The sequence below is a fragment of the Lagenorhynchus albirostris genome, chromosome 3, assembly GCF_949774975.1.
Source record: "Lagenorhynchus albirostris chromosome 3, mLagAlb1.1, whole genome shotgun sequence".
NCBI classification, from domain to species: Eukaryota; Metazoa; Chordata; class Mammalia; order Artiodactyla; family Delphinidae; genus Lagenorhynchus; species Lagenorhynchus albirostris.
In genome coordinates, this window is record NC_083097.1 from 154319797 (window position 1) to 154342261 (window position 22465).

Here is a 22465-nt window from a genome sequence, read left to right on the forward strand (position 1 = left end):
TGGTGGACCAAGTGAGCTCAGTGCTTTGGTAGCTGCTGACAAGGGACATGGAAAAATGTTCCTAACACATACAGTTTTAGCCACAGATTCGGCCTTCATTAATCCCCACTAAGTGACATAAAGCTGCTCTGACACAGGCTACCACTGTCTGAGAAACGTCACACTCCTGTTTCAAGGATACTCTAATACCGGGCATACAAACAATCACAAATCCACATACATACACACTGGAGCTTGTAGCCACTGCAGTGACTTGGGAGGCAGGAAAACATGGGAAGGGATGGTGGGGTTTTCTTCCACCTTTCCCTTTACCTGTTCTGCCAGAAGGTGCTGTTGCCTTTGCAAAAACTGCTGTTGTTGCAAATGCTTTTGTTGCTGCTCCCTCTGTTTCTGTTGGTCCAAAAGCAACTGATGCTGCTTCATTACAGCTGCCTGCTGCTGGTTACTGAGAAAGGAGGTGCTACTGTGAGTGCTGGCTACGGACACGACAGGTGGCTGAGTCCCCACACTGGCAGCCTGGGTTGGTACAGGGACGCTGGGAGGGTTCTGGTCCTGTCAACACAGAAAAGGGGGTCTCAAGTCAGGTGGGACACACTGAAGACTATAAGCCCTGATCAGAGAAGATGAGTTGCATCCAGTGAAAACCTGGCTCAAGGCTCTCTCTTGAAGCCTCTTCTTCCCTGCAGGCGACTCCAGTGAAACCACCCTCCAGGGCGGGGCTGGAGACCAACAGCACTAACACCTGAGTATCCAGGCATGGCAATGAACAGTCACTAGCTGCATGTTAGGTTTGTTTCCTATGATTCACCAGTGGCAAAGGTGTGATTTTACATTTAAGCTCGTATATTTGTATACATAGTTCCAGTGGCAACTGTAGCTTATAAATGCTCCCTTACTGGAATGCATGGGTGTGGATAGGCCCCCAGAGGAGGAACTTCTGAGGGGCTCTGGTCGATGGAGATGCTACATTCTGAGTGTGCAAACCTTGGGCCCCTGGTGGCTGGGCTGTCCCTGAACCTCCTGAAATTATATGGTTTGTCCACATGTGTACAGCATTTTCCTGGGAAGAGACTGCTTGACTTTTGTCAGATACTCATGCTCAAAAAATACTGAGTACCAATGAGAATTTTAATGGATATTCTCTATTAATACCTGGACCTAAAGTGAGAGTCATGTCAAAGGTTACCACAATATTACCCCAACATCATTACTTACCTTTAAAAGAAAAGGAAAAATTTTTAACTCATACAGGAAAAAGGCAAAAAGCAATTATCATTTGAACAAATTCAACTTTTTGAGCTTTTACCCAGTCCTTATTTATTTGTATGTATGTATGTATGTATGTATGTATGTATGTATATATGTATTTGGCTGCACTGGGTCTTAGTTGGGACATGCGGGATCTAGTTCCCTGACCAGAGATCAAACCTGGGCCCCCTGCATTGGGAGTGTGGAGTCTTAACCACTGGACCACCAGGGAAGTCCCTCATTTGTATATTTAATCTTTTTACAAGATTCTGATCTTAGAGTAGACAGATTCTGAAGTAATCTCCTCACTCCAATCACCAGAAGCTTATGGACTACAAGAGTGCCTTGTGAGGTGCAAAGTACTACTGAAATGGCAGACATCACTGTGCCGCTCTTTCTTTAGGATGCTCTCAGTGGCTGTGTAGCAGTTTAGTGGCTGAAATAATTAGAAGTATGAATGTTTACACATGCATTCTTCTGCTGACAGATGCTTAGACTGCTTCCAGTTTTTGGTTATTAGAAATAATCATGCAATTAGTATCTTGTATGTAACTTTCTTCCTTTTTTTGGATTATTTCTTGCGGGGGTATATAATGTGTCAATGCTTACGAACATTTTTATGGCTTATGAAAAATACGAAAAGTCAAATTACTTTCCAAAAGCATTGTGCCCATTTACATATGCTCACTACTATCTGAACATGTCAATTTCCTCATGGTATTACTAGCATTTTTTTTAATTTTTAAAATTTTAGAGTGTGCTACAAATAGACTGCAGGCTTACAGTAGTGAAAGAAAGGAGGCAATGCAATACACCCAACTGCATGTGACACAACTATTGTCACACAAGTGTTAAAAAGTATCAATGCATCTATATATGTATGTCTTCTATAGATATAGAAGACAATCCAGGACACACTGTGTAGTAAGAAAAGCAAGTGCTAACTTTGAGGAAGTCCGGGAACACTCTGTGTTTGTTTACTGTACAAGCCCTAGCCATGAGAAGGCTTCCAGTGGGGAGACATTTTAGAACATATTTGAATGTGAGTAGAAATGCAAATAATGATCATCATAGAATGGTACTTGACTATTCTCCACCCTACAAAGCCATGTGATTCTGCCAGGCTTGAGTGTCTTGACTAAATAACCTGTTAGGAAGCAGCACTCACCTAAATGTTATAAGCTTACTAAAACTTATGGTATTTTGAACACACATGTTTGAAAAGTGGTATAAAAAAAAAAAAAGCAGAGCCTCTAAGGACATTAAATGTGATCTTGCCACAAATAACTTAAGTTGTATGGCATGAAAGAGACACTAGACCAAGTGCAGGGGATTCCTCAAATGAGTATACAGTTAAAACCAAGTTACACTAGGGAATTTTACCCTATTTTTGTTTATTAAGAATCAATCCTGTTTGCTTGGTCAATTTTCACTCCCAAGGGAGTCAAAGGACGAAAGTACCAGCTCCCTCCCTCCCTTTGTTCCACAACTACCTGGGACCTGGTAACCACACTAGGATGGATGTGGATGCAGAGTAACAGAGTAAAGCCCCGTGCTCACCTGGCTAGGTGGAACCAGTGATCGGAAGGGCAAATTTCCTGGCTTTGGTTTCATTAGAAATAAGGAGTTCTGCTCGTTGTTCAGATGAGACAGCTGCTGGGGAAGATAAGCCATCAGGGCCGGCTTGCTCTGGCCAGCCCCAGGGCCGCCTTGCCCACAGTCTGCTTTGTAGTGAGAAAGCGGTTTGGTGTTGCCGTAGTCCAGCACGGATCCTTGGTTAGCCACGGGATTCTGATTCAAGTTACTTGGTGGCTGGTGACTCAGCAGGTTCACATGGCTGGGCTGGAGGTAGGGGCCTCCTGGCCGAGGGGAGCTCTTGTTCACACTGGGTATCATGAGCAGTTTGGAGCTAGTGAAGTCTTGCTTGTAACCGGGAGGGCTGGCAGGTTTTTCCATGGAATAAGGGACATTTAAGGGACTGTGGGAGGGGCCTGTCTGCTGCCACGTGGACATCTGGCCTGGAGCTGGTGCTGGGGCAGCCTGCTGTGGGTTCTGGAGCATCTGCTCACGCTTCTGCTTGGCAGCGATCTGCTGGAGTTGGTGGGCAGAGGATAGCTCTGAGCTCCCGCCTGGGCCCTGGCTAGGCAACACCACACTGGAGAGGGCTCTTTGTGCATTCTGGGCTTGGGCTGATGCTGACATCAGGTTGGGACTGGGATTGTCCACCCCAGGCTGACCAGAGGTGTGGAACAGGGGCTGAGAGCCCCCTAGGCTGGGTGAATCTGTGCTCACAGGGCCAGATGAAGGCCCCATAAAGGTCTGTCCTGCAGACCCAGCCCTCACTTGTGGAGAGCCTAACTGTTCTTGTTCAAAGGCTGCTGGAGAGAATTCTGTTTTAATATTAATGTCCTGTGCCAAGGGGGTCTGTGTGGCAGAACCAGAAGACTCTGGATCCTTCTTCTCTTCAAAGTCCTCATTAAATAGATCCTTCATGTCTTCATCAGGCACTGACCTGTTCAGCTCCTCGATGAGCTCCTTCCACTCCTGCTCATTAAGGTTGAGGTCAGGCATGAGGTTGCTTTGAGATATGGAGCCTCCGGCCCCTGTGATCATGCAAGGCAGGTCGTCCACGGGCTCCTGCTTCAGTTCTTTATTCAGGCTCAGGGGAAATGACTCACTGGGGTTGCTGCCTCCATTCAAGTGGAGGCTCGAGTCTGCCAGACACTTCTTGTTGATGGAGTCCAGCCCCAGTGAATGCTTCCCGCTGGCCTGTAGGGCCTCTGTGCCAGGCTTGTCAGGCTGACCAAGGGGGGAGGCTGGAGGCAGGCCGTTGGAAGAGACGGCAACTCCCAGAGGGGCCTCCCGGCGGGTCTTCTTATGCCCAGGAAAGAAGTCTCCATAGCCATTCTGTTGATCACCATTCTGAGGGGATGTGGCACTATCGAGATTCCTCTTCACTGTATCATGGAGATGCTGAAAAACAAGAAAAAGAGTGACTTATATATACACCACGTATGAGGCCCGTCTGCTTCTCATGGTGACTTAAACCAGGGGCCTGTATCCCTGCAGTGCTCTCCTGCCGATTTTGCTTGCTCAGTTTACAACCCTCACTTCTGGGAACACACCCCCATTCCCCCTCCAGGGTTGTCTCTGCCTCTTCCTCTCTTGTGGCCTTGCCTGAGTGAAGACTAGCTTAGCTGTGGGAAAGTAATCCGGCTGCAGTCAATGTCAGTCCCTGGACTCTTGCAGCTCTTTTTGCAGGACACAAGCCTGATGCAGCCCACAGTCGTCTAATCTGAGGGTGTGACTGAGAATGGAGCTAATGAGAAAGAGCCAAAGGATACATATACATTCTTGAGGACATCATTTGCATCCCGAATCTAGGTTATACACGAGACCAGCCATCCCCCTGGACTTTTCACTTATGGGAACCAATAAATTCCTCCTTGTGTTTAAGCTGTTTTAACTTGGATTTCTGTTGCCTTCAGCTAAAGGAGACTGGGCTAGTATAGGCTCTTTTTCAGGCCTTGTTGGGGGCTGATCACAAGCTCCAGGCCTCCACCTTGGTGCACAGGCATTTTCATGCCCTTCCTCATCTTTCTAGGTGCCCTTGCCCGGCTCCACCCCTTGTCTCCAGGCTAGGCTGCTTCCTCATATGCCTTACAGGCCTCTGCCTTTTGGCTTCTGTCCCAATCTGCTCCCCACCAACCGTATCTTCTAATCCCCTGCACCCAGTCACCAGCCCTCCCAAACCCTGCCACTTCTTAACAAGACCATTAATTTGAACACAGTCATGTCTGTCTGGCAGTTACTTACTTCCCCATGTTCTCCTCAACTGGATTTGTTCAACTAACCTTATCAAGAGTCTACCGTGTGTCAGAGACAAGTGCTGTGGGGATATCAAGACAAATGAGGTGGGCCCTGCTCTTCATGGGCTTCCAATCTTCTAGGATATGGGACATACATGGACATGGCTACAGAATAAGACAAACACCATATGCAAGCCGTAGAGCAATAAGCACCCTGAGAGTTCAAGGGCAGGAGTTTCATGGAGAGAACATGACAGGGAAGAGAAGAGGTGGTATCTTTCCGTTATTTCCCAGCCTCGTTTTCAGCTACCAGGACACAACTCTTCCACTAACAGAGGCACCTGCACTCAGCCTCTATACATGTCTGCTCCTTTCCTATGTTTACTTCTGTTACATTTTTGTTCTTTATCCCCCACTCTCAATTCCAACCTCTCCCCCAACCACTGGCCCTAAGCATTTATACTGTGCTATTTACAACATTCCAATTAACAGCTTTCAGTATTAAAGATAAGCAGATTTCAGAGGAATCAGAGAGTAGCACAGGACACTCTGTGCTGCTTTCTTCTGCTGCAGAGAAGGGCCACAATGACCCACCACATCCACCCCAGGAGGCTGAGCACAGAAGTACCTGACCCCCTGGGCGGGGGGTGGAGGGAAGGAGGGGGCCAAGGGCACCAGCTCTCAGCAGCAAACTACCTGTAGACACAAATGTGTAATGAGCAAGAAAACAAGGAGGGCAATTTTATCAGTCCCTGAGTTCCAATTTTAATGTTCCATTCCCTCTCCTTCAAGATTTTCTTATTTCTTAACTGTTAAAGCTGACTGCACAGTGTTCTATAAATCCTGGCTAAGTATTTCTTTAAATGCATATCTGGGTACTTAAGTTAGCTCAGAAAAGGTTAGGAATGCTCAATAAATGGAACTGTAGGGCAGAAGTATAAGCAAAACATGATCCTAGGACTCAACTCAAGAACACAGCCCCTACGTATAGAGGGAACATATCTCAAGATAATAAATTTATGACAAACCCACAGCCAATATAATATTCTGTGGTGAAAAGCTGAAAGCCTTCCTGCTAAATTCTGGAACAAGACAAGGATGATCACTCTCACCTCTTCTATTCAACACAGTACTGGAAGTCCTAGCCACAGAAATCAGACAAGAAAAAGAAATAAAAGGTATTCAAATTGCAAGAGAAAAGGTAAAATTGTCATTATATGCAGATGATATGATACCATACATAGAAAACCCTAAATGCTCCACACAAAAACTACTACAACTGATAAACGAATTCAGCAAGGTAGCAGGATACAAGATTAACATACAGCAATCAGTTGCATTTCTTTACATCAACAATGAAATATCAGAAAAGGAATGTAAAAAAAAAAAACAATACCTTTTAAAATCGCACCCCCAACAATAAAATACTTAGGAATAAACCTGACCAAGGAGGTGAAAGACATACACTGAGAACTATAAAACATTAATAAAGGAAACTGAAGATGATTCAAAGAAATGGAAAGATATCCCATGCTCTTGGATTGGAAGACTTAATACGTTAAAATGGTCATACTACCCAAAGCAATCGATAGATTTAATGCAATCCCTATCAAATTACCCATGACATTTTCCACAGAACTAGAATAATCTTTTTTAAAACATTTTTTTAAAGATTTATTTATTTATTTTTGGCTTCAGTTGGGTCTTGGTTGCAGCACGTGGGATATTCATTGCAACACATGGACTCTTCGTTGCAGCATGTGGGCTTCTATCTAGTTGTGGCATGTGGGTTTTCTCTTCTCTAGTTGTGGCACGTGGGTTCCAGGGCGTGTGGGCTCTGTAGTTTGCAGCACGCAGGCTCTCTAGTTGAGGCGTGTGAGCTCAATAGTTGTGGCACATGGGCTTAGTTGCCCCACAGCATCAAACCCATGTCCCCTGCATTGTAAGGCAGATGCTTTACCACTGGACCACCAGGGAAGTCCCTAGAACAGATAATCTTAAAATTCATATGGAACCATAAAAGACCCAGAATTGTCAAAGCAACCCTGAGGAAAAAGAACAAAGCTGGAGGCATAACCCTTCCAGACTTCAGACAATACTACAAAGCTATAGTAATCAAAACAGTGTGGTATTGGCACAAAAACAGACATACGGATCAATGGAACAGAGGGTCCAGAAATAAACCTACACACCTACAATCAATTAATCTTCAACACAGGAGGTAAGAATATACAATGGGAAAAAGACAGCCTCTTCAGCAACTGATGTTGGGAAAGTTGGACAGCTGCATGTATATCAATGAAGTTAGAACACACCCTCTCACCATACACAAAAGTAAACTCAAAATGGCTTAAAGACTTAAATGTAAGACATGACACCATAAAAATCCTAGAAGAGATCGTAGGCAAAACATTCTCTGACATGAATCATACCAATGTTTTCTTAGGTCAGTCTTCCAAGGTAACAGAAATATAAACCAAACCAAACAAAAAACCCAAACAGGACCTAATGAAACTTACAAGCTTTTGCACAACAAAGGAAACAATCGACAAAATGAAAAGACAACCTATGGAATCGGAGAAAATACTTGCAAACGATGAGACTGACAAGGGCTTAATTTCCAAAATATACAGACAGCTCATACAACTCGACAAAAAATGGGCAGAAGGGCTTCCCTGGTGGTGCAGTGTGGTTGGGAGTCCGCCTGCCGATGCGGGGGACGCGGGTTCATGCCCCGGTCCAAGAGGATCCCGCATGCCGTGGAGTGGCTGGGCCCGTGGGCCGTGGCCACTGAGCCTGCGCGTCCGGAGCCTGTGCTCCGCAACGGGAGAGGCCACAACAGTGAGAGGCCCGCGTACCGCAAAAAAAAAAAAAAGGGCAGAAGACCTAAATAGACATTTCTCCAAAGAAGACATACAGATGGCCAACAGGCATATGAAAAGATGCTCAACATGGCTAATTATCAGACAAATGCAAATCAAAACTACAATGAGGTATCTATCACCTTACACCGGTCAGAATGGCCATCATCAAAAAATCTACAAATAATAAATGCTGGAGGGCTTCCCTGGTGGTGCAGTGGCTGGGAATCCACCTGCCAATGCAGGGGACACGGGTTCGAGCCCTGGTCCGGGAAGATCCCACATGTTGTGGAGCAATTAAGCCTGTGCACAACTACTGAGCCTGCACTCTAGAGCCCGCGAGCCACAACTACTGAGCCCACACGCCACAACTACTAAAGCCCCTGTGCCTAGAGCCCATGCTCCGAAACAAAGAGAGGCCACCGCAATAAGAGGCTCATGCACTGCAATGAAGAGCAGCCCCCACTCGCCGCAACTAGAGAAAGCCCGCGTGCAGCAACTTAGACCCAACGCAGCCAAAAATAAAATAAATTTATCAAAAAAAACACAACACCCTTTAAAAAATAAAATGAATGTTGGAGAGGGTGTGGAGAAAAGGGAACCCTCCTATACTGTTGGTGGGGATGTCAGTGCAGCCACTGTAGAAAACAGTATGGAGGTTCCTCAAGAAACTAAAAATAGAATTACCATATGATCCAGCAATCCCACTCTTGGGTATATACCCAGACAAAACTATAATTCAAAAAGATACATGCACCACTATGTTCACAGCAGCACTATTCACAACAGCCAAGACCTGCAAACAACCTAAATGTCCACTGACAGATGAATGGATAAAGAAGATGTGGTACATATATACAATGGAATACTACTCAGCCATAGAAAAGAAGGAAATAATGCCATTAGCAGCAACATGGATGCAACTAGAGATTATCATACTAAGTAACGTAAGCCAGAAAGAGAAAGACAAATACCATGATATATCACTTATATGTGGAATCTAAAATATGACACAAATGAACTTATCTATGAAATAAATAGAATCACGGACATAGAGAACAGACTGGTGGTTGCCAGCGGAGAGGGGTTGGAGTGGGAGGTTGGGGTTAGCAGATGTAAGTTTTTATATACAGAACGGATAAGCAAGTTCCTACTGTATAGCGCAGAGAACTATATTTACTATCTTATGATAAACCATAATGGAAAATATAAAAAAAGAATGTGTATATATATATATATATATATGTATAACTGAATCACTTTGCTGTACAGCAGTAATTAACACAACATTGTAAATCAACTATACCTCAATTAAAAAAAAAATACTGGGACTTCCCCGGTGGTCCAATGGCTAAGACACCATGCTCCCAATGCAGGAGGCCCAGGATGGATCCCTGGTCAGGGAACTAGATCCCACATGCCACAACTAAGAGTTCACGTGCCACAACTAAAGATCCCGCTTGCCGCAACAAAGATCCCGCGTGCTGAAACTAAGACCTGGCACAGCCAAATAAATAAATAAATATTAAAACAAAACAAAACTAAGAACACAGCCCCTACAACACAAGGACATGTGTGCTTTACTTTCATGTAGGTTTTTCTGCTTCCTGCTGCCACCTAGGGGTGAGAGGGGGAAAGGAACCATAATCCTAAAATGGACCCTTTATAAGATCTTTTGTTTTAAAAGTTTCCTTCTCGGAAGGTAAATTCATACCCATTTAGTCCGTCAGAAGGAAATAAAAATGAGTTGCTTATTTTAGGGGGGGTTATTCTTTCTATTCTTTCTTTTTGTTTTTTTGAAAATCATTTGTTCCCCAGTGTCAGGTTTGGGCTCTCTGTAAACCTGGGAGCTCAGTTTTCTATTTTCCTAAGGGGGAAGATGGACACCTAAGAGATCAACGCACCTGATGAGTCAGCTGATTGTCCCAGATTAGAAACAGAATCCTTCTTTGCCATAACAGTTATAAAAGCTACCACGTCCTCTTTCAATATCCACATGCAAACAGCTGCAGACAAGTTCCAAAGTAACAACTTAATTTTGCAATACCGATTGCTTTTAGCCAAAGGAAACGCCAGGTCATTTTCTCAACTGTGCACAAAATTTAACTGGAATGATGTAGGTGGGCTTGGGAAGTGTGGAATACGGTGGCTCTGGCAGATTTTTGAGTCTTGAGCATTTGCCGGAGTGCCTGATATGTGCAGGGCACTGCAGAGGAAGACAAAGATGAGTAAACCATGGAATCTGATCTCCAGGAATTTATAACAGATGGGAAAATGGTCTGAACTGATTATAAATTATTTAAGAACAAACACAGTAAGAGCTATAAAGCATACAAGACTGGCTGTCCTTGTGCTTGCCCTCAGTGTATCTGGTACTTCTGGGTACTCAGCTCAGAGGTTTCTGTTGTAACTACCTAATGGTCTCCTGATGCACAGGGTTTCAGGAGGATTCAGTTCTGGGATAATGTGATCTGGTGCTCATTTCCTCCACAAGGGGGTTTTGTTGAAGAATACTTCATGCTTGATGGTAAACTGGAGGCCTTGCATGCTCACCCAGTCAGTCCTGACTCCTACCCTAGCCTCCTAACCCATCATCTTCTACTCTGCGAGAGGGGCCCCAGGATATCAACAGTGAGTCAAGCTGGAGTTGCCACACCTTATGGACACCAAATCAGTATACTGTACCCACACACCCACTAGATCTCACTTAGTGAGGACAGTCCCTCACCTAGTCTCTACTTCCACCACCCACCAATGAAATTCCAGTGTGCTTTGTGGTAAAACTTCCCCAAATGAGAGTTCTCCCACTCTGAATTAACAAACAGATGTGGCTGTTTAAGACGGGGTGGCTCTCTCATCAATGTTCCTTATGCACTGACATGTAGATGAAAGTATAGGTTGACAGGGACTTCCCTGGCGGTCCAGTGGTTGGGACTCTGCGCTTCCACTGCAAGGGGGCGCAGGTTCAATCCCTGGTCAGGGAACTAAGATCCCGCATGCTGTGTGGCGCGGCCAAAAGAAGAAGGGAAAAAAAAAAGTATAGGTTGACAATATAGAGGTTCCTCAAAAACCTAAAAATAGAGTTGTCATATGTTCCAGCAATCCCACTCCTGGGCATATATCCAGACAATAATATAATTCAAAAAGACAGAGACTTCCCTGGTGGTGCAGTGGTTAAGAATCCGCCTGCCAATGCAGGGGACACGGGTTCGAGCCCTGGTCCAGGAAGATCCCACATGCCGCAGAGCAATTAAGCCCATGAGCCACAACTACTGAGCCGGTGCTCTAGAGCCCGTGAGCCACAACTACTGAAGTCCGTGTGCCCTAGAGCCCATGCTCTGCAACAAGAGAAGCCACCGCAATGAGAAGCCCACGTACGGCAACAAAGAGTAGTCCCCGCTTACTGCAACTAAAGAAAGCCTGCGCACAGCAACGAAGACCCAACGCAGCCAAAAATAAATAAAAAATAAATTTCTAAAAAAAAAAAAAGGAAATAATGCCATTTGCAGCAACATGGATGCAACTAGAGATTATCATACTAAGTAAAGTACTTCAGAAAGAGAAAGACAAATACCATATGATATCACTTATATGTGGAATCTAAAATATGACACAAATGAACCTATCTACAAAACAGAAACAGATTCACAGACATAGAGAACAGACTTGTGGTTGCCAAGGTGGGTGGGGGGTCGGGAAGGGATGGATTGGAAGTTTGGGGTTAGCAGATGCAAACTATTATATATAGAATGGATAAACAACAAGGCCCTACTGTATAGCACAGGGAACTACATTCAATATCCTATGATAAATCATAGTGGAAAAGAATTTTTTTTTTTTTTTTTGCCGCAGCGCATGGCATGCAGAACTTCTCCGACCAGGGATTGAACCTATGCCCCCTGCATTGGAAGTATGGAGTCTTAATCACTGGACCACCAGGGAAGTCCAAAAAGGATTTTATAAAAAAATGTAATATATATGTATAACTGAATCACTGCTGTAAAGCAGAAATTAACACAACATTGTAAATCAACTAAACTTCAAAAAAACAGAGTATAGGTTGAAACATATAAAATCATTTAACTTTTTAAGGTAATATTGGTAATTTCAACCTAATACCATGCTCACCTTTCTTTCCCCCATGAGCTCTTCTAGTACCCTGTATATACAGTGAGGACACTCAGGAACCCCGACTGTTGTTGGAAAAGATCCTCTAAAGGTAAAGTGGATCTATTTTCATGCAACATTAAAGGTTTCAATGATTTGAGGAAAAAATCAGTGAGGTCCAAAGTAGCAACTCTGATAAGGCACTAATCTGAGCCAAATGCTACAAGGAGAAGTCATTACTTCCTTAGTGTGCCTCGAGGACCACTCAGCACCTGCACTTACTATTCCTCACTGATTCAGAATCTCACTCAATCTTCAAAGGTACCCTGAAGATGAGTATCACTGTTTCTGTTTTACGGCAGATTAAAGTCAGATTACATGAGGTTTCCTAAAGTTTGAGCATTCAGAGGTCTTGGGAAGGATCTGCAGCAGATCCCCACAGCCCTGCCCCTCCCCTGGTCAGTCTGAGATCGGGCCCAAATTAATCCCAACTCCACCTGTGAAGCTAAAAGAGTTTGGTAAAAAACAAGCAGCAGGGAGTGAGTCAAGAGTTTCAAACTGTAAGGAGAACCTCCCTGAGACCAAGCACAAAGAGCCCTGTTAAGACGTTACCAGAAAAATGGGCTGTGCTGAAAAATATCTCACACACCAAGGCTACAAAAGATTCTTTGTAAAATATTTAAAGAAAAAAATGTTACAGAACCTTCTATAATTTGCTACTAAAGATTCCCACTCTTAAGACATTATGTCTTAATAGTTTGGTATCATCACTGATTAGAAGCACACTGAGTACTAAGGAGATCTGTAAGCACCACTCCTTGCCACTAAATCTGCCTACAAGGACATACTGAAAATGCCAAGTTTTGAGAAATGTATTTTCCAGAAAACTTTATAGTTTTGTGCCTAGACATTTTTATCATCACCTTAAAAAATTTTTTTATTTTGAAAGAATTATAGATTCATAGGAAGTTGCAAAGAGTACAGAGGGTCCTGTGTACCCTTCACCCAGTTTCCCTCAACAGTTGTATTTTACCTAATTATAGCAAAATATCAACCAGGAAGAAGATATGGGTAGAATGTGGGTGTACAGTTCTATGTCATTTTAGCAAATGACTATCACCTTTTAAAAAAATTTTTATTTTATATTGAAGCATAGCTGATTAACAATGTTGTGCTAGTTTCAGGTGTACAGCAAAGTGATTCCGTTATACATATACATGTATCTATTCTTTTTAAAATTCTTTTCCCGGTTAGACTATCACCTTTTTTGATAAGAAAACTTTTAAAAAGCTCTTTTATAAAAAGCTATTTAAGAAAGCAGGACTATGTATTTAACACAATGTAATCTCTTCCTGCAATGGTTATAAAGCAGAAAGTTAAAATTCACACTGTATACTGAGAATCAAAATTGATAAACAGATTGGTTCTCATGCTTGGCAAGCAGTCCGCACATTCTCTTTGCTATAGAAAAACCTATTTGGGAAGCCACGTGAGGCTCAGAAGGTTGCACGGTGTATATGAAAACAAAGCAGGCTACTGCTAACTGGCTGTGTGATCTTAGTTAAGATGCAATTCTTCTAGGACCTGCTTTCATGCCCTATAAAATTAAGATCCTGGGTAACATGACCTAAAGTTCCACTCAGCTTTAAAGGTCCACACTGCTGTCCTGTTAATATCGATCAATGCCCTGTAGAGGGAGATACCCTCACGGGTTCATGCAGTGCTCATTCACCGAGATCCTACTATTTGACAGATAATGCCCTATACAGGCTGTGCACAAAATAATGGTGAATTCAGATATTCACTAGGTTTTCACTATATGCTAGGCAGAGCACTAGTTACTGGGGATAAAAAGATAAAGAAGACATGGGACTTCCCTGGCGGTCCAGTGGTTAAGACTCCGTGCTTCCACTGCAGGGGGCAGAGGTTCCATCCCTGGTTGGGGAACTAAGATCCCACATGCAGCAAGGTGCAGCCAAAAAATTAAAAAATAAAAATACTTTCACTTAAAAAAAAAAAAGGACAAGACATAGTTCCGGCTCCACCCCCAGAATCTGATGGAGAATCAATGAAGGCAGGCCCGAGTGTTATGGGAGGAAAGAGAACAGAACAGTGTGGGGATGGCATGCTAGACTTTCCGGAGAAGGGGATGCAGAGAAGTCATCCAGAAGAGGCGGAAGGCACTTCGGCTGAGAGGCAAAGGCAAGGATATACAAATGAGCACTGAATGGCAGTAGATGGAGGGAGGTAAGCAGAAAAAAATGAGTTGTTTAATGCTGATGAAGCATAAAGGGCACAACAGGGAGTACTGAAAGGGAAAGGCTGGAATGGACTATGACTATCCCAAATGTGATTTAATGAAAAATGTTTAAAAATACACAAAACTAGAGAGAACAGTATAATGAATCCTAATATGCCCATCACTCAACTTAAACAACCATTAGTATTTGGGCATTTTGTTTCATTTCCATCTCCTTATCTTCCCCACCCACCCCCCAAAAAACCTGGATAATTTAAAAAACAAATCCTAGGCATAACATCATTTAATCCACAAATACTTCACTATGTATCTCTAAAAAGTAAGAACTCTTAAACATATATGCATGTAACAACACAATGTCATTATCACACCTACAACATTAATAATTCTTTATCATCACCACCTCAAACCCATTAGGATGGCTACCATCAAAAAGCCAGAAAGTAACAAGTGTACAGAGAAACTGGAACCCTTGTGTACTACTGGTGGGAATGTAAAATGGTGCAGCCACTATGAAAACAGTATGGTGGTTCCTCAAAAAAAAAAAGACTTACTGTATTAGCCGGCAATTTAATTTCTAAAAGAATTCCATTTCCAAAAGAACTGAAGCCAAGGATTTGTACATCCATGTTCATGGTAGCGTTATCCACAATAGCCAAAAGGTAGAAGCAGCCCAAGTGTCCACCAATGGATGAATGGATAAACAAAATGTGGTATACCCACAGAAGCCTTAAAAAGGAAGGAAACTTGGACACATGCTGAAACATGGATGAAACCTGAGGACATTGTTAAGTGAAATAAGCCAGCCACAAAAGGACAAATACTATATGATTCTACTCATATAAGACACCTGAAGCAAATTCATTAAAGACAGAAAGTAGAATGGTGGTTACCAGAGGCTGGAGAGCGGAGAAAATGGGGAGTTATTGTTTAATGGGTATAGTGTTTTCAGTTTTGCAAGATAAAAGAGTTCTGAAGAGGATGGATGGCGGTGTGGTTGCAGACAATGTGAACATACCTCATGCCACTGAACTGTACACTTAAAAATGGTTAAGATGGTAGATTTTTATGTTATATGTATTTTACCACAATTTAAAATTTTTAATTCTTTATTATTATCCTATATCCCATCAGTGCTTACATTTCCCTGTCTCATCAATATCTTTTGCAAACAAAACAAATAAAACAAAATTAAGCATAATAAATTATGGAAAATTTCAAACATACAATACAGTAGAAAGAAAGTACAATGACCCCCATGTACCCATTGTCCAGCTGAAACAACACAGCCCATCTTGTCTTATTCACACCCTACCCATGCTCCCTGGACTAACCTAGGAATCACACCATTTCTCCTTAAATACTTCAGCATGTATTGCTAAAATATAAAAGCTTTTTAAAAAACAATCACCAAAGAACTCTCCAAGCACTTCAAAAATATGATCTAAAAAATGTTGGGACTTCCCTGGTGGTTCAGTGGTAAAGAATCCGCCTTCCAATGCAGGGGACATGGGTTCGATCCCTGGTCAGAGAACTAAAATCCCACGTCTTGGGGAAACTAAGCCTGCGCGCCGCAACTACTGAGCTCCCGCGCCTCAACTAGAGCCCCCGTGCTGCCAACTACAGAGCCCACACACTCTGGAACCCGCGTGCCACAACTACAGAGCCCACGTGCCGTGGAGCCTGTGCGCCACACCTAGAGGAGAGGAAAAAAACCCCACACACCACAACTAGAGAGAGGCCCACACACCACAATGAAAGATCCCGTGTGCCACAACTAAGACGCAACGCAGCCAAAAATAAGTAAAATAAATAAGAAAAATCTTAAAAAAATAATAAAAATAAAAACGTTATTAGGGATAATCAAGCCACTTTACAGATGGGGATATCAAGACTTGGAGAGAGAATGTATGTTGCTGAAGGTTGCATAGCAAAATTAATGGAAGATCTGGACTGCCTGATGATGTTTCAAAAAAATATGGTCTACACAAGGATGATTCTAGTTAACTGAACCTTAATCACTTGTAAGCAGCATGGTGTTAGATTTTTTAAAAATACATGCTTTCAAATAATATAGACCTCATTTAAAATCCACCTCGGTCGCTAACAAGCTATATGATCTTGGGCAATATGCTTTACCTTTTGAAACTCATTTCTTTCATTTATATGCAGGGACTAATAATATCCATTCCACAGACTTGTGAAAAATAAAGTATGTTAGAAAAAAAATATGGTTAAGTACTTACCTTAAAATTTATGGCTAACTACCAAAAAGATAGAAATATGGTTTTTAGCTTTAGAACCAACAATAGAACAAAAGGGATCACAGAAAACACTATCAATCTATCCAAAAGTAGGAAAGAAAAAAGGAAGAATCAAAGAAGGGAGACAATAAACCAACAAGTACTAAAAGAACAGAAATAATTTCAAATATGTCAGTGATTATATAAATGTAAATGCATTAAACTCTCCAATGAAAAGTTAGAGACAAAAAAAAAAAGATAACCATAACACGATTACTGAATGTTAAAAAAAAAAATTGTTGCTACAGTTGGTTTATTCAAATCAGTATCCAACACACTGCATTTGGTTGACATGCTCTTAAGACTTTCAATATGTTAACAGTTCTTTCTCCCTTTCTTCCCTTTGTCATTTATTTGTCCAAGACGCTTAGTCACTTGTCCTGTAAAATTTTCCACTTCCACAGTTGGCTGACTGTGGCCCCATGGTGTCCTTTACAAGTTCTATCCTCTGTATTTTCTATAAACTGGCAGTTAGAAGCTCGATCAGATTCAGATTGGGGGGTGGGTGGGGTATAAATACTTATAGGTGATGTGTTGCATGTCATTTTAATGGGACCTTAGCAGATGAGGTCAGATTTGTCTTTTTATAAGCTCTCTATAATGACTGTGTGGTGAATGGATTTCAGGGAGGGAGGCTACAAGCCAGAGTAAACAAGTAGGTAATTGCAGAAATAGTTCATGAAAGAGATGAGGATCTGACATGGGTATGGGAAAAAAAAGATGATTTCAGATTTAGGGAGGAAGAAAAGTCAGCAGATACTGGAAACCAATTTCAAATTGAGGGTGAGGGAGAAAGGAGTTTCTATCTAGTTTGCATACATGGGTAAGATAGAGAACAAAGGAAAAGCAGGGTTTTTTTGGGGTGGGAGGAGGGTTCCTTCAGTTTTAGCCACAAAGAAATGACTGGACCATCCAGGTAATGTCCACGAGGCAGTGAATAATACTGACTATGAGTTCCATGGAAAGACGGTCATCAGCAACACATGCAGCTAAAACCAAGAGCAGATCCATTTACTCAGAAAGAGTGAGAAGCCAGCCAAGGGGCAGATAAAGAGCCCATACTGAAGACAGAGCACAAGGGAGAGTGATGGGTTAAATGCATCCGAAAAGTACACTGGGTCTGGTCACTAAACGATCACCGATGTTGTTGCCCAGAACAGTTCCAGAAGAATGACTGCAGTAAAAACCCTTGACTTGAGACGTGAGTAAGTAGAGAGAATACGGATTGTTCTCTTCCTAGTTTAAAAAGGGAGATATAGAGGACTTCCCTGGTGGCGCAGTGGTTGAGAATCCGCCTGCCAATGCAGGGGACACAGGTTCGAGCCCTGGTCTGGGAAGATTCCACATGCTGCGGAGCAACTAAGCCCGCGAGCCACAACTACTGAGCCCACGTGCTGCAACTACTGAAGCCAGCACGCCTAGAGCCCATGCTCCGCAACAAGAGAAGCCACCACAGTGAAAAGTCCGCACACCACAACAAAGAGTAGCCCCCACTCGCCACAATTAGTGAAAGGGTTAAAGGAGGGTTATTTTGGAATGATACATGAGCTCACTTAAAGAACAGCAGATAATTACTTATCGATTAGACTAGATCTCTCTGAAATTCTCTGGAATTCTGTTATTCTATGAATGCAATCAGGCACAGGAATATGAATATGTAAAATGTATCATAACAACTACCTAAAGCATAAACACCATGATCTTCCTGTTTATGGGGAAATTCTGACTTAATTAGGGACTGTGTATATAAAAGCAAGGCTATGCCCTTCCGAAGCCAAGCCCTCCTCCACTTGGGTTCTCTACCCCATTTGGCCTCCTCAAGGTTCTTGCTCATTCAATTACCACCTTTTTCTCTATTTCCCATTCATCTCCCTCTTTACCAGTTCCTTCCTCCCCTGAGCACTGACACATGCTCAGTACCTCCCATCTTTTAACTTCCATCCTACTCTCCATACCATTTAGCACAGTGTTAAGAGCACAGCTAGGCTAGGTTTGAATCCTGGTTCAGTTGCTTAACTGCTGTGTGCTCACAGAGAAATTGCTAAACATCTACAGAAGCTCTGGCTCCTCATCTAAAAAATAAGGTGTGGCGGTGGTAAGAAGAACCACTTCCAGGGGGTGGGGAGGAGGGGCTGTGAGGCGCGTCACTACCAGTTATTGAGCAGCTAACGTTCTTACTGTTCAGCTAATCCTCTTCCTTTGCTTCAGAGCTTCTTCAAGGAGCAGTCTCTACTTTGTCATACTCACCAAGGTGATCTCCTGGTTCTTAAATTCAAGGAACTCGTTTCAAACTGTATCTACCTGACCAGAGCACTGAGCTCTGACCTTCTCCAAACGTCTTCCTCCCTTAAGGCCCACGCAACCACACTGGACCTGCTCCTGCTTCCAAGGCCACTGTTTGCAGGCTGCTCCTTCTCATGCCTGCTCCTTCAGTGATGACACCTGCAAGGCATTCGTCCCTCTTCACTGCTATCACCTCACCAGGCAACCCCGTCCACGGCCTGACAACGTGGCATAGGCAGGCACTCAAATATTTACTAAGTGAACATTTCCCAAATCATCACCTTTGGGCCCAGTCCTCTGTCCTGTGCTCTAGACAACTGTAAACTGGTTATCTCCAAGTGGATATCAGACAGGATATCCTCCAAACTCAGCTCTTTGCCTTCCTCCCCAAATCCGTTCCTTCCCCTTACTCCCTGACTCGGTGCATGGCTCAATCCTTGACCTCTTGGATGATCAGGCATTGATTTCTGCTGATTCTACCTTTTTAATCGCTCTCCAGTAAGATCCCTCCACACCACCTCCATCTTAGTTCAACTCCTCATTATTATTATTTTTTTAACCTAGATTACTGAAGTAGCTTCATGCTGATCTATTCTCACTCTGTTCTAATCCACTCTTTATGATGCTTTCAACGTGATCTCTAAAAAACACACATATTTGAACCATTTAAAATTCCTTACTTCCCCATCACTTACACATGAAGTTCCAATTCCTTAACCTGGCATGTACAGGCCTGTTTGATCTGATCTCAATACACTCTGTTCAATCCTCTGCTGTTCCCTTGAAGCCTAGACTTAAATGAACTCCTTTCAGGACTGAGAATATATCTCTGGCCTGGCGACCTCCTACTAATCTTTTAAGATTTAGCTCAAACCTCAACTCCTCTAGAGCATTTTTTCCCTGGCCACTTACCCCAAACCTGGTCAAGTTCCTTATTCCATCCCTTAGTGCTCTAACAAACCTTTGTACTTGTATTCCATGACGAGTCATACTGCAAATACTCACTGATCTATTTCTCTACATCTCCCTCCATCCGTAGAGGGCAAGAGCCCTGCCCTTTTCACCCCCAGTACTCAGCAAGTTACAAGCACCCAATGCTCAGCAAGTTACAAGCACCCAATGAACATTTCTAGAATTAACCCTCCCACCTTCGCCATCACTCCCTTTCACAGTCACTATATTGTTCTTTAGCCCCATGGATATTTGTCCTTCAGTTTTGTGGGATCTCTGCCCAATAATGGAGGCAGTACTGGTTCACCTAATCTCCACAACTACCTATGGGGTGGGCTTACAGTGAATGGAAAGTGAGTGCTGAATCAGGATTTGAACACAGATCTATTTGATTCAAAGTCATTTCCCAAAGTTCAACTTCTGTGATTCCTTCAAATGTACCTCTTTTTCACCTCAAAACTTAATGTCTTTACTTATCAACTCTCTTCTTTCCCTCTTCTCTGAGAGGGAAACATCTCTCCTTGCAAAGATTAACTCCCTTCAGCTGCACCTTCTTATTCCCTCTGGACCTGCCTCATCTGAGACTTTTCCCCTTCAAATTCTTCCCCTCCCCACCTCAAAAAATAACTTCAACCTGTTTTGTTCTAGAGCAGTGGTTCTCAAAGTGTAGTCCCAGACCAGCAGCATCAGCATCACCTGGGAACCTATTAGAAATGCAAATTCTCGGGCATCAACTTGGGTTAATGAGACCCACTAAGTGAGAAACTTGGGGTTGGGCCAAGGAAACAGTTTTAAAAAGCCCTCCAGGCGTAGTCACATCAAAAATAAACAGGTGAAGCTAATTTTAATAATTTATTTAACCCAATATATTCCACTTCAAATGTAATATTTAAAAAAGATTTTGCATTCTTTTTTGGTACTCAGTTTCAAAATCCAGTACATATTTTACACTTTTGGCACAATTCAATTTGGACTAGACACACTTCAAGCACTTAACAGCCCTCCGTGGCTAGTGACTACAGTACTGTACAACGCAGCTCTAGCAATCAGCTTTGAACCTAAGTGTTCAGGACAGCACTAAGACGAAAGGGAGCGCCCCTAAACCTGCTGCCTGCTTCTGGCAGCAGGCTCCTCACTGCACACAAGGCTCCTCGTCACAGCCTACCCTCCTGTGTCAGGAAAGCTGAACTTCAACATACCAGGACCCTTTGTGCCTCTGCATGGGCGGCTTCCTGCCTGGGAAGCCTCTACGTTGCCCCTTCTCACTTTCTCCCAAACTGCTTCTCATTATCTCATTCAGGGTATTCAACCAAAATCTACTTAGAGCTCATCAAGCCAGCAACTGTCTGGGCCTTGAGGATATAGCAGGGAAGGAAACAGACAAATCCCTTGCTCTCCTGGAGCCTACATTCCTATCAACTTGTGCTCCCAAGGAAATAAAGCACAGAAAGGAAGTTTGTGGGGGCTTATGATTTTTAAAATGTGCTCAGTAAAGGCCTCACTGAGTGTGAGAAGTTTGAGCCAAAATCTGAGAGATGAGTAAGAGGTGCCATCTCTGGAAGAGGGTCCAGGCCTAGGGAACAGTGATACAGAGGCCGAGTGGGAGCGTGCCTAGTGGTGGTGGTGATGGGGAGCCTGAAGTGATGATGCCAGAGGGGATCCAGGGGGAGGAGACCGAGTGAGAGAAGGCAGGAAGGACAGGAGTACCAGACTGCACAGGGTCTGTGGGCCCTGGTTAAGGGTTGGTTTTATCCTCAGGTGAGATGGAAAACCTATGGCAGGGTCCAGCAGGGGAACAAGATCACTCTGGCTGCTGGGCAGAGACCAGATCATAGGAAGATTAGGGCAAACAGGAAGACTGATTAGGAGGCAATAATCCAGGTAAAAGAAACAATGGCTTAGACTGGGGTGGTAGCAGCAGAGGTGGTGAGATGTGGCCAATTCTGAATGTATGCTGAAGGTGGAACTGTTGAGGTTTGCTGATAGGGTTTTGCCCAAGGGTCTCTGGGAAAAGAGTGTCCCTGGCAGGCTCATGTGTGGCTAGAGCACAGTGAGTGATGACAGGTGGCGGCAGAGAGGTCAGGTTCACTGGTGCTATTCTAATGGACTCTCAGGCTGGCAGTGGGGAGAGGCCATGGGTGTGTGGCAATAAGGATGGAGGTGAGCAAGCAGAAAAGTGGATGTGCCAGGAGCACAGGGAGCTGTGTGGGCATCCCCCTGCACTCAACAGTAAAGAGCACCTAGTGCCCACCTTAAAGTCTTCCTCAATTCCCAGAGGCGACTGCAGAGTTTGCCACTGGCTTTTCGTGCCACCCTCTAATGTGGCACATGTAACACAGCACAGTGATGTCCAGTCCAATCCCGCATCTGTCTCTGTCAGCTCCAAAGGCAGGGTCACTCCCTCATTCACCTCTAGTCTTTTCAGCACCAGAACGGGACCTGACTCATTAATACCGCTCAGTAAACAGACCCCTAAATTTTGTTCGTTGGGATTGGCTAGTTTGCCAAACCAGCTCATACCTGATTTGATGAGAAGAGGTAGGCAGGAGATCAAAAACAACAAAATAAAAACAAACATTTAAAAAGAAATCTCCTAAACCAGTAAGAGTACCATTTATTAGGCACCTATTCTGTGCTAGGCAG

General features: G+C 43.4%; 1 protein-coding gene across 1 annotated transcript in view; it reads right to left on the reverse strand.

Annotated features, from left to right (window-relative positions):
• MAML1 (mastermind like transcriptional coactivator 1) overlaps positions 1–22465 on the reverse strand; it is a 46050-nt gene that overhangs the window by 7111 nt on the left and 16474 nt on the right. Inside the window, exons 2-3 of the mRNA XM_060144420.1 lie at positions 2809–4221; positions 313–552 (exon numbers count right to left, since the gene is read on the reverse strand). Of these exons, the coding sequence (XP_060000403.1) occupies positions 313–552; positions 2809–4221 (1653 nt within the window). The remainder of the gene's footprint in view (positions 1–312; positions 553–2808; positions 4222–22465) is intronic.